This window comes from Electrona antarctica (genome assembly GCF_951216825.1).
Source record: "Electrona antarctica genome assembly, chromosome: 6".
Classification (NCBI taxonomy): Eukaryota; Metazoa; Chordata; class Actinopteri; order Myctophiformes; family Myctophidae; genus Electrona; species Electrona antarctica.
Genome location: NC_136811.1, coordinates 54744002 through 54756612, shown reverse-complemented (window position 1 = coordinate 54756612; position 12611 = coordinate 54744002). Strand labels below are relative to the sequence as shown.

The following is a 12611-nucleotide window of genomic DNA, read 5'->3' as shown; positions in this document are numbered from 1 at the left end:
GCCGGTAGAACAGTGGCTCAGGGGTACAGTAGCCGGTAGAACAGTGGCTCAGGGGTACAGTAGCCGGTAGAACAGTGGCACAGTAGCCGGTAGAACAGCCAGAACTAGGAACTGCCCGAACTGACACTAACTGTCCGAGTTAGTGTCGAAGTGTCCTTGAGCAAAGCAAAGCAAAGCAAAGTTACTATATTTACCCAGGGTATCTGGGCTAAGCTCAAGAACTTGTTTACAGCCAGGCCCTGCTCATAGAACATTTCATGGTAGTGGTTCAATGCCTTGCTCAAGGGCACTTCAGCGGTGGTAATTTTAACGTGCGGGTCCGGGGATACGAACTGGCGACCTTCCGGTATCAAGACCGCTCCGCAATCCGGTCGGCCACCACTGCCTAGACTCTGAAGTCTGAACCCCTAATTGCTCCTGAAGTGCAGGTTGCATGGTTTCCTCCGCCATCTGTGTGTGAATGAATGTGTGAATGTAATGCACGGATAAATGAGCTATATAAATGCACCATTTACCATTCTGAGAGGTCAAATGGTGGTTCCGTGGCTCAAATGCCAAATAAATAATGGACCTTGATGTGGAAAAAAAGGTTGAAAGCCACTGACAGGAAAGTGAATGACCCTGGCTGTGACAAGGTTGAAAGCCACTGACAGGAAAGTGAATGACCCTGGCTGTGACAAGGTTGAAAGCCACTGACAGGAAAGTGAATGACCCTGGCTGTGACAAGGTTGAAAGCCACTGACAGGAAAGTGAATGACCCTGGCTGTGACAAGGTTGAAAGCCACTGACAGGAAAGTGAATGACCCTGGCTGTGACAAGGTTGAAAGCCACTGACAGGAAAGTGAATGACCCTGGCTGTGACAAGGTTGAAAGCCACTGACAGGAAAGTGAATGACCCTGGCTGTGACAAGGTTGAAAGCCACTGACAGGAAAGTGAATGACCCTGGCTGTGACAAGGTTGAAAGCCACTGACAGGAAAGTGAATGACCCTGGCTGTGACCTATGATGACTGTCAGCAACTGGGAAGTCAGGAAATTACACAGAAAAAGGGAGTTAGAATCTCAAGAAGGAGAAGTGCACCAGATGTCCTGGTTGAATCATCGTTGTTAGGAAATGTGCCTCCATGATGTAATCACGTGTAGGCCCATGTCATGAACGAGTTGCCATCAGTTACACAGTATCAGTTCAGTTAACATGAGTTTGATGGCCTGTGTGCCGCGGGTTCGACTCCCGATCCCGACGGCCTTTACTGCATATCACCCCCCCATCTCTCTCCCCCCATTTCCTGTCAGCCTACTGTCTGTCTCTCTATAATTAAGATATATATATATATATATATATATATATATATATATATATATATATATATATATATAAAATAAAGGCGAAAGCCGCAAAAAAAAAACATAAAAACCATATGATATGGAAGGCTGGATGAAGAGAGTGGGATAAGTGCAACTGTGATATAGGGTTAGATCAGCAAGACTCTACATACTAGAGAATAAGTTCCAGAGCTTAAATCGACATAAGAAATTAAGAATAGAGCTAGCTGTGTGCCATTCAAATGGTGATTCATCTGCTTGAAGGACGACTTCACCTCTTTTCAACCTATCTTCATATAATTGGTCCTCACTAATGTTCGTGATAAAATAGCACAATTCTTTCTACTCGGTCTGTGTCTCATATAGGAGGGGCTGTGGGCAGTTCAGGAACACATCTTCCAGTGACATCATCGTTAGGCAGATTTTTTGTTTTAAACAAGACTTTTATAATCGCCAGAACGATGGCTTCCATTGTAGAATTGTAACTTTTCAGGAATAGAAAGCCTGCAGTTTTTATGAGCTTGGATTCCCCATCGATGATGTCACCGGTGGACGGGTTTCTGGACTTCCCACAGCCCTCCCATGAGACACAGACTGGTTTCTGGACTGCCCACAGCTCTCCCATGAGACACAGACTGGTTTCTGGACTGCCCACAGCCCTCCCATGAGACACAGACTGGTTTCTGGACTGCCCACAGCCCTCCCATGAGACACAGACTGGTTTCTGGACTGCCCACAGCCCTCCTATGAGACACAGACTGGTTTCTGAACTGCCCACAGCCCTCCCATGAGACACAGACTGGTTTCTGGACTGCCCACAGCCCTCCCATGAGACACAGACTGGTTTCTGGACTGCCCACAGCCCTCCCATGAGACACAGACTGGTTTCTGAACTGCCCACAGCCCTCCTATGAGACACAGACTGGTTTCTGAACTGCCCACAGCCCTCCTACAAGTAAGACGCGCGAACGCGGGAAGCGAACGCAGCTCGTGAATTGCAAAAACAACAATTAGAATAAATTACGTAATTTTTTAAGGTTTTTTTAAGTTCTCTTTTTTTTGTGTTTAAGATTTTTCTTAAGTTAAGTTTTTTTTTAAGTTAAGTTTTTTTTAAGTTTTTCCTTAAAGCTTTTCCTTTTTAAGTTTTTTTTTTTTTTTTAAGTTAAGTTTTTTTTTAAGTTAAGTTTTTTGTGTGTGTGCGTTTTTCCTTTTTACGTTTTTTTTTTAAGTTAAGTTTTTTTTTAAGTTAAGTTTTTTTTTAAGTTAAGTTTTTTGTGTGTGTGTGTGCGTGCGTGCGTGCGTGCGTGCGTGCGTGCGTGCGTGCGTGCGTGTGTGTGCGCGTGCATGTGTGTGTGTGTTTTTGTGTGTGATACAGCTGCGCCCTCTGGTGGTGGGCGGGTGGTGTTACAGCGTGACACACAGACACACACACAGACACACACACACACAGACGTGATCTGCTGGGTCTCATAGTAAATGCTCACTGCGTTCGCAATCACTGCGTTCGCAATGAGACACAGACTGGTTTCTGGACTGCCCACAGCCCTCCTATGAGACACAGACTGGTTTCTGGACTGCCCACAGCCCTCCTATGAGACACAGACTGGTTTCTGGACTGCCCACAGCCCTCCTATGAGACACAGACTGGTTTCTGGACTGCCCACAGCCCTCCCATGAGACACAGACTGGTTTCTGGACTGCCCACAGCCCTCCCATGAGACACAGACTGGTTTCTGGACTGCCCACAGCCCTCCCATGAGACACAGACTGGTTTCTGGACTTCCCACAGCCCTCCCATGAGACACAGACTGAGTATTTGGGGGGCTTTGATGTGAGCTGGGAGTGAGTTCCAAAGGGAGGGGCTGTCGCTGAGGCCCCGGGTGTTCAGACGAATTAACCCATTTTGACCTGAGATCAGATTCTAAAAATGTCTTCTATGTCATTTTGATCGATTTTTCAAAAATAGCAGACCTACAAGCTCATAGCTCATAGCTCATAGCTCATAGCTCATAGCTTGTAGATCTGCTATTTTTTCAATAGCTAAAGCATAACATAATGCTAACACCAGAATGGGTTAACTCTAGAGAAAACGGCAACATAAAATATCAGATCCGTCAGTTTAGACGGGGACGGCATTTTCAGGGGGTTGAAACCGCTATGTGACCGCTATGTACATTTCAAACATAAATTTAGGACCCACTTAATTGACCAGATCACTTAATTATATGTCTTTGTATCATCTCTTCTTTTCTCTAATCATGTACTGTAGAATAGATAACCAAGTATTCTAATCATGTTGTTTTTTGTTTTGTTGTTTTGTTATTGTTTTATATACTGCAATCATGTATTCTGGATACACTATTTATTGTACAATGTTTTATTGTATTTTACATATAGGTAGAGGCCTCGTATAAGATGTTTCATTGTGTTTTATAGGTAGAGGCCTCGTATAAGATGTTTCATTGTGTTTTACAGGTAGAGGCCTCATATAAGCCCCTTGGGCTTTTTTGCCTCAGCCTAGCACTTTACCCTTCTTATATTTATATGTTCATTTATACTGTGCTGAATAAATAAATACAAATACAAATACAGCACCTTTTACCATTATTTTACTGAAGGCACGTAGTGTACTAACCTTGGGAAGAAGATGCTCTCCACCACCACAAAGTCCTGCATGAGGACGTCCCTCTCGGCCTTCTGACTGAGGCTGCCCACCGTGTGAGTGATGCCCAGCTGGATGGCACCTTTCAGGGCAGACGAGGTGGTCTGGAGGAGAGACAGAGCAGACAGAACAGGGTGAGAGTGATGCCCAGCTCCATGGCACCTTCCAGGGCAGAGGACAGAACAGACAGAACAGGGTGAGAGTGATGCCCAGCTCCATGGCACCTTCCAGGGCAGAGGACAGAACAGGGTGAGAGTGATGCCCAGCTCCATGACACCTTCCAGGGCAGAGGACAGAACAGACAGAACAGGGTGAGAGTGATGCCCAGCTCCATGGCACCTTCCAGGGCAGAGGACAGAACAGGGTGAGAGTGATGCCCAGCTCCATGGCACCTTCCAGGGCAGAGGACAGAACAGGGTGAGAGTGATGCCCAGCTCCATGGCACCTTCCAGGGCAGAGGACAGAACAGGGTGAGAGTGATGCCCAGCCCCATGGCACCTTCCAGGGCAGAGGACAGAACAGGGTGAGAGTGATGCCCAGCTCCATGGCACCTTCCAGGGCAGAGGACAGAACAGGGTGAGAGTGATGCCCAGCTCCATGGCACCTTCCAGGGCAGAGGACAGAACAGGGTGAGAGTGATGCCCAGCCCCATGGCACCTTCCAGGGCAGAGGACAGAACAGGGTGAGAGTGATGCCCAGCTCCATGGCACCTTCCAGGGCAGAGGACAGAACAGGGTGAGAGTGATGCCCAGCTCCATGGCACCTTCCAGGGCAGAGGACAGAACAGGGTGAGAGTGATGCCCAGCCCCATGGCACCTTCCAGGGCAGAGGACAGAACAGGGTGAGAGTGATGCCCAGCTCCATGGCACCTTCCAGGGCAGAGGACAGAACAGGGTGAGGGTGATGCCCAGCTCCATGACACCTTCCAGGGCAGAGGACAGAACAGGGTGAGAGTGATGCCCAGCTCCATGGCACCTTCCAGGGCAGAGGACAGAACAGACAGAAGTTCTCTGGTGGAGCTGTTGCCTCCGTGACCCGACTACAGATAAGCGGTTGAACATGGATGGATGGATGGATGGATGGATGGTCTCATGATCAAAATAAAAACACTATAATGGTGTGTAAAAAAAGTGTCTTTGCCACGGACACATATGTACATTGATGACCCCTGACCCCTGTACAGACACGTTGATGACCCCTGACCCCTGTACAGACACGTTGTTGACCCCTGACCCCTGTACGGACACGTTGATGACCCCTGACCCCTGTACGGACACGTTGATGACCCCTGACCCCTGTACAGACACGTTGATGATGACCCCTGAGCCCTGTACGGACACGTTGATGACCCCTGACCCCTGTACGGACACGTTGATGACTCCTGACCCCTGTACGGACACGTTGATGATGACCCCTGAGCCCTGTACGGACACGTTGATGATGACCCCTGAGCCCTGTACGGACACGTTGATGACCCCTGACCCCTGTACGGACACGTTGATGACTCTTGACCCCTGTACGGACACGTTGATGATGACCCCTGAGCCCTGTACGGACACGTTGATGATGACCCCTGAGCCCTGTACGGACACGTTGATGATGACCCCTGAGCCCTGTACGGACACGTTGATGATGACCCCTGCTCCTGTGTGCTTCTGACCTTTTTATAGGTGGTCTCTCCTGTGGTGGTCTCCACCCCTCGATGGCCGATGGTCTTCTTCATGCTCTGGGCGTTGGCTGAAGAACCAGGCATCTACAGGACACAGTAATAACAGTTGTTAATAAAGAACCAGGCATCCATAGAAGCAAGCACTGGACACATAGCCTGGTTAATAAACCAGACCGAATCAGCCGTTGGCAAAAAAAAAATTGCCTGCCAGCGGATTAGGGTCTGGCGAGGCTCAGTAGCACGCCTCTTTCCTACAACCGAGAACAGGTCGGGCCAATCGGGACACGGTATGCAATATGGGCGGGCTTTGGTACAGTGACGTTCAATGCTTGAGACCTTTGACTGACAGTAGCTCTGACCAATTGCGTCAAAGAGAAAATGTTTGAACCCGCCCCCCGGGAAATGAAATCCAAGTGGAGCCAGCCCAGACTAATATACCGCGACAGTGTTGTGTGATATTAGTCTGGCTTATTAGCCAGGCTACTGGACACACACTGTTACAGTAAAGGACAAGTATTAACCCATAGATAGACCCCGGCCGAGTCTGTACTTTGCACTGCACTTGGTGTGTTCTTTTTCGATCGAAGACAAAATGTCTTCGCCAAAAATAGCAGATGTACAAGATCGATCGGCCATTTACGCGCACGCACGCACGCACGCACGCACGCACGCACTCACTCACGCACGCACGCACGCACGCACGCACGCACGCACGCACGCACAGAGTAGTAGAGAGATGCTTCTCTTGTTTCAGAGCTGTCTGAGTCAACATTGACTTTACGTAACAGGAGACAGTGTTGCAAACACATCTGACAGCTTGTCAACAACACACTGCCTGAGTCAGAGTTAGTACTGTAGACCAGTGGTTCTCAACCAGTGGTTCTGGGGACCACCAGTGGTCCTTGAAGGGGTCCCAGGTGGTCCCCAGAACCAGTGGTTCTGGGGACCACCAGTGGTCCTTGAAGGGGTCCCAGGTGGTCCCCAGCTAAATGATGAATAATGAGAGTTGGTAAATGGGAGCCCTTTTGAGCCCATTTGTTTTCATTTTACGTTCTCAAGAGTTCAATTATTGTTTGACTCAATGAAGTCAAAATAATAAATAAATATAAATATAATATAGTCAAATTATTGTTAAACATCAGTGAGCTTATAGATCTATTTTCACAATGTGCATCTGTGGAAGCGAATCAAACTAAATGTAATTTATCTCTAGCCTGATTTATTAATCAGGCTGGGGGGGGGGGGGGGGGGGGGGGGGGGTCCCGAGTAAAACAAAATAGGATTCTATTGGCGCTGCGCATAAGTCCGACCTCTCGTTAGTCCTACCTACGTGGCTGGTTAAGACTGAGGTTAGGGTTAGTGACCTACATGGCCGGTTAAGACTGAGGTCAGGGTTAGTGACCTACGTGGCCGGTTAAGACTGAGGTTAGGGTTAGTGACCTACGTGGCCGGTTAAGACTGAGGTTAGGGTTAGTGACCTACGTGGCTGGTTAAGACTGAGGTTAGGGTTAGTGACCTACATGGCCGGTTAAGACTGAGGTCAGGGTTAGTGACCTACGTGGCCGGTTAAGACTGAGGTTAGGGTTAGTGAACTACGTGGCCGGTTAAGACTGAGGTTAGGGTTAGTGACCTACGTGGCCGGTTAAGACTGAGGTTAGGGTTAGTGACCTACGTGGCCGGTTAAGACTGAGGTTAGGGTTAGTGACCTACGTGGCCGGTTAAGACTGAGGTTAGGGTTAGTGACCTACATAGCGTGCCACTTGGTGGTGCGCTATGAGCTTGAGCTTATAGGTCTGCCATTTTTTTTTAAAAGAACCACTGACATAGAAACATAGCTTTTTCAGAAAACTGTTGTAGAAGACATTTTTAGAATCTGATCTCAGGTCAAAATGGGTTAAGGTTCTGTGTTCCCAAAACAGGTGATTGAGGCAGTGTGACTGTGACCCAGTGTGACCCAGTGTGACAGGCCCTACCTCTGGAGAAGCCATTTTCCGCGTGCCCATCGATCCTGGTGGGGAGAGAGAGAGAGAGAGAGAGAGAGAGAGAGAGAGAGAGTTATCGTTTATTTGTTCATTTGAATTCATTTGACCACTTAACGGTTAACGGGAGGTTGACAGTTGTTCCCCCGCAGGGCTCGATGGATACGATACTCGGCGAAGCATCCTCCTGCTGCCTCCTGCATTATGTGCAATTTCAAAACAGCTGGTGCGCACGGAGGGCCGGTGAGTGGTTACCAACGAGCGCTTCCAAACTCCAACACAAAAATAATCACCTGCAAGGAATTTCTTGACAGAAAGTATCTCATAACATCATGTCTACGGTGGATTTTTATGAAGCAGAGGATAATTCAAGCTTTTCGTACAGCTGCGATGTTGGTGAGTTTGACGTTGTTTACTGCAATCAGAGAGGACGTTTCTGTTTGGATGTATGGGCTGTCAATTCAGTATTTTAGCTGTGACGTGAGCGCCCCCTCCTGAGATACTTCCGGGTCCTACTTTTGTGTCGCTTTTGTGTCCCCATAGAGTTATACTGTGACGCTCCGTCGGACTAAATCTGAGACGAAAACAACCACGAAAGTCTCATTTTACCGCTTTCCTCGCAACAACAAAGCTGCGCTGCTCTCCCAAATCTGGCTGTGACAGGCCGTCTGCCCCACACGGAATACTATCGCCATTTTATTTCATTGTGTCAACTAAATCCTAATTAATGCAAACTAGATTCAACATACTCAAGCCTGCAAACATTCTAAATATGCCCCCGAAATATTTTACTGAGCAAATGGACTGTTACCACCTTCAATAATAATGATAATAATAGTCTTTATGGTCTCCACATCATTTTTTTTTTTGTCATAGACACTTGTACAAAACATTAATAATTCTACTCGAGTTGGAAGCATTAGGACCCATTTTAACCCTCAATGGCTGAAAAATAACGTCATTGTAAAAAGATTCACGCGTTTAGACATTCTATTTACAATGAGATACGGACGGGAGCTGGTGCCACTTGGACCCGGACGTAACGTAGCACTACAAAATGACGTCGGACTTAAATACTGAATGGCAAATTGCGGCTATAGTTGCCACCCTCCCATTTACACTCAATGGCAAGATGGCCGCCGTGTGCATATGGTCTAAAGAGCAGGGAGACAATACAACCACCCCAATTGTATACCATACCGATTGGACAAAATTACATTTCATTCATAACAAAGTTACATCGTGAGGCTTCAGCCACTCTCACTCAAAACGCATTTCAAAGAGTTGCCGATCGGATCTACAAGCTCACTACGCATTGCATCGCTATAGGCTTGTAGGTTTGCAGATCGTCTTGGTCCATAGCCTTCTACTGCTTCTACGATTCTGCCCTGAGGTTTACTCTGTATATAGCTCTGGTCCATAGCCTTCTACTGCTTCTACGATTCTGCCCTGAGGTTTACTCTGTACATAGCTCTGGTCCATAGCCTTCTACTGCTTCTACGATTCTGCCCTGCGGTATAAGGCTATGGGACTTTCGGTTTTAAATCTCAAATCGAAATCAGACCAGCCTCTCCTCTTTAGCGTATTTTAAAAGAACGTTTTTGCTACTCACCAAAACAAAGGCGGGTTGTGTCATTAGAAAGCCTACTTTCCTTAGTGGACGCACTCTGAGCCCCCCACCACACGTATAAACGGTACTTTTTGGCCAGAAAGGGATTTTTTTTCACCGGAGGAAAAATATTCTCTATGAGGCAGTTCTCTGGGCAATATCGGTAGAGGGCGCAGTGGAGTAACTACAAGTATTCTTTTTCCGGTGGAAACAAAATCCCTTTTTGGCCAAAAAGTACCGTTTATATGTGTGGTGTGGGGCTCAGAGTGCATCCACTAAGGAAAGTAGGCTTTCTAATGACACAACCCGCCTTTGTTTTGGTGAGTAGCAAAAACGTTCTTTTGAAATACGCTAAAGAGGAGAGGCTGGTCTGATTTCGATTTGAGATTTAAAACTGAAAGTCCCATAGCCTTATACCGCAGGGCAGAATCGTAGAAGCAGTAGAAGGCTATGGACCAGAGCTATGTACAGAGTAAACCTCAGGGCAGAATCGTAGAAGCAGTAGAAGGCTATGGACCAGAGCTATATACAGAGTAAACCTCAGGGCAGAATGGTAGAAGCAGTAGAAGGCTATGGACCAGAGCTATGTACAGAGTAAACCTCAGGGCAGAATCGTAGAAGCAGTAGAAGGCTATGGACCAGAGCTATATACAGAGTAAACCTCAGGGCAGAATGGTAGAAGCAGTAGAAGGCTATGGACCAGAGCTATGTACAGAGTAAACCTCAGGGCAGAATCGTAGAAGCAGTAGAAGGCTATGGACCAGAGCTATGTACAGAGTAAACCTCAGGGCAGAATGGTAGAAGCAGTAGAAGGCTATGGACCAGAGCTATGTACAGAGTAAACCTCAGGGCAGAATGGTAGAAGCAGTAGAAGGCTATGGACCAGAGCCATGTACAGAGTAAACCTCAGGGCAGAATGGTAGAAGCAGTAGAAGGCTATGGACCAGAGCTATGTACAGAGTAAACCTCAGGGCAGAATGGTAGAAGCAGTAGAAGGCTATGGACCAGAGCTATGTACAGAGTAAACCTCAGGGCAGAATCGTAGAAGCAGTAGAAGGCTATGGACCAGAGCTATATACAGAGTAAACCTCAGGGCAGAATGGTAGAAGCAGTAGAAGGCTATGGACCAGAGCTATGTACAGAGTAAACCTCAGGGCAGAATCGTAGAAGCAGTAGAAGGCTATGGACCAGAGCTATATACAGAGTAAACCTCAGGGCAGAATGGTAGAAGCAGTAGAAGGCTATGGACCAGAGCTATGTACAGAGTAAACCTCAGGGCAGAATCGTAGAAGCAGTAGAAGGCTATGGACCAGAGCTATGTACAGAGTAAACCTCAGGGCAGAATGGTAGAAGCAGTAGAAGGCTATATGGACCAGAGCTACTAAAAAACTATGTTTATGTGTTAAAACTGTGTCGCCTTATAACTTTTAACCACTTTAACCATTATTTTAAACCTTATCTGTTGAAAAACAGCAGATCTACAAGCTCATAGCGCGGCACTAGGAGCCGCACTAGGAGCTTGTAGACCTGCTTTTTTTGAAAAGTCGTGAAAATGTGTGCAATTCTTGGAATACATTATTCTTTCACAGCAAACGTTTTTAACTCATAAATTTGCTTCTGGGGGTCGGCAGATGGGGGTCGGCGACCAATTACATATCATTTCCGGGGGGTCCTTGACATGAAATAGTTTGAGAACCACTGATTATAAAAAAATTCAGAAAACTGTCAGGATTTAGAAGACATTTTGTAGAATCTGGGAAACTCCTAAATGGGTTAAACAGTGTTAAACTCACTCTGCCACTCATACCCTCTATATCCAACAGAGCTTTCAAGTCAGTAGGATTTGAATGTAGGCTGTTGTTGTGCTGCGACACAAACAGCCTCTCTCTCACTGTTCAGTTCAGTCAAACCATCCAAAGAAGCTGAGGGCTGTTTTTATGCAGCCAAAGACACAGCAACACTTCTGTAGCATTCACTTCTAATGAAGCACAAGCTCTGTGAAAAGGAGTCTTTTCACAAGACTGTTAGGGGTGATTTAATTTGGGCAAGTCCCCGCGTTCACACAAAGAGCGATCAGAGACGGCCCCGCGTTCACACAAAGAGCGATCAGAGACGGCCCCGCGTTCACACAAAGAGCGATCAGAGACGGCCCCGCGTTCACACAAAGAGCGATCAGAGACGGCAAATGATCTGCCATAGAACGTTCAGTCAACACAGCTCCATAAAAAAAGGCTCAAACTACAAATCATAGGCCACAAAATGACAAAACATCACATCACAGGGAGATAATTTTAATACTTGCGTTTTCCAACGGATGTTCCAAGCGAACCCCCTCTCTCAGCATTGACATGAGTCGAATTATAATCATGGAAAATGATTAGTTAAATTCCAATATCGATCAATAATGTTTAAATGAAAAATGAGGTTATTGGCCAAAAATAGGTTGATATTGTTGTTTATTGGCCAATATTTAATTTGTGTGCATCCCTAATAAAATCTGGTTCGGATCAAATCTGATTCGGATACATCACTTGTTGGTGTGAATACAGGGCAAAGGATGCTAAATATTGTACCAATAAGTACTACTAGAATAGGATATAATAACACATCATTGTGAAACACAAAAAAAATCACAATATTCAATGGTTTTTGGTGCCGCATTAACGCTTAAGAGTTATTTTTGGGGGCGAGCTACAATGTATGTGCTAAATCTGGCTTAATGGTGGCCCCGATAGCAGAGCTGTGTGAACTAGATCTGCGATTCCCCTGAGCAACATGCTCTACATTCACTCTGTGTTTTAACGTGTATCTTCTCCGTGGCTGACAATGGCCACTTTCTCTCTACATTCTTCGACGGGCCAGTCTATGTCACAATTATTACAGAAACGCAATTATTTGAGATAATCGCAATCTTTTTTTTTTCTTTTGCATAATAGTTAGTGGTGGGACGATTAGCTTACCTCCCGATTCGAAACGATCTAGATACCAAAGGACAATGCAAAAATAGTCATTTTGGGGGTAAACTATATCCCTTTAAAAGGAGAATTCCATGCTAGAAGACTTTCTTACCTTTATTTGTAGTTGTTACGTCCCCACCAAAGAGGTCCAGGTGTTAATGGTTAATGAGTATTTATAAGTTTGTTATTAATGGTTTATTAAGGTTGTTTATAAACATTTATTAACAAATACGTTTCTAATAAGTGTTTATTAAGTGTTAATAAGACTGTTAATAAGTGTCTTATTAACGCTTAATTAATGTTAATTACAATGACCTTAATGTAAAGTGCTACCGTTATTTTGTGCAAAAGTGGTGCATTATTGGCTATTTCCCCTAATAAAAGCCCTCAATGGGGGGAAGGCTGGAAGGCTT

General features: G+C 46.0%; 1 protein-coding gene across 1 annotated transcript in view; it reads right to left on the bottom strand.

Moving 5' to 3' along the window:
• LOC306925168 (phosphatidylinositol 4-phosphate 5-kinase type-1 alpha-like) overlaps nucleotides 1-12611 on the bottom strand; it is a 40899-nt gene that overhangs the window by 13240 nt on the left and 15048 nt on the right. Inside the window, exons 2-4 of the mRNA XM_079503858.1 lie at nucleotides 7627-7661; nucleotides 5645-5737; nucleotides 3936-4088 (exon numbers count right to left, since the gene is read on the bottom strand). Coding sequence (XP_079359984.1) covers nucleotides 3936-4088; nucleotides 5645-5737; nucleotides 7627-7661 — 281 coding nt within the window. The remainder of the gene's footprint in view (nucleotides 1-3935; nucleotides 4089-5644; nucleotides 5738-7626; nucleotides 7662-12611) is intronic.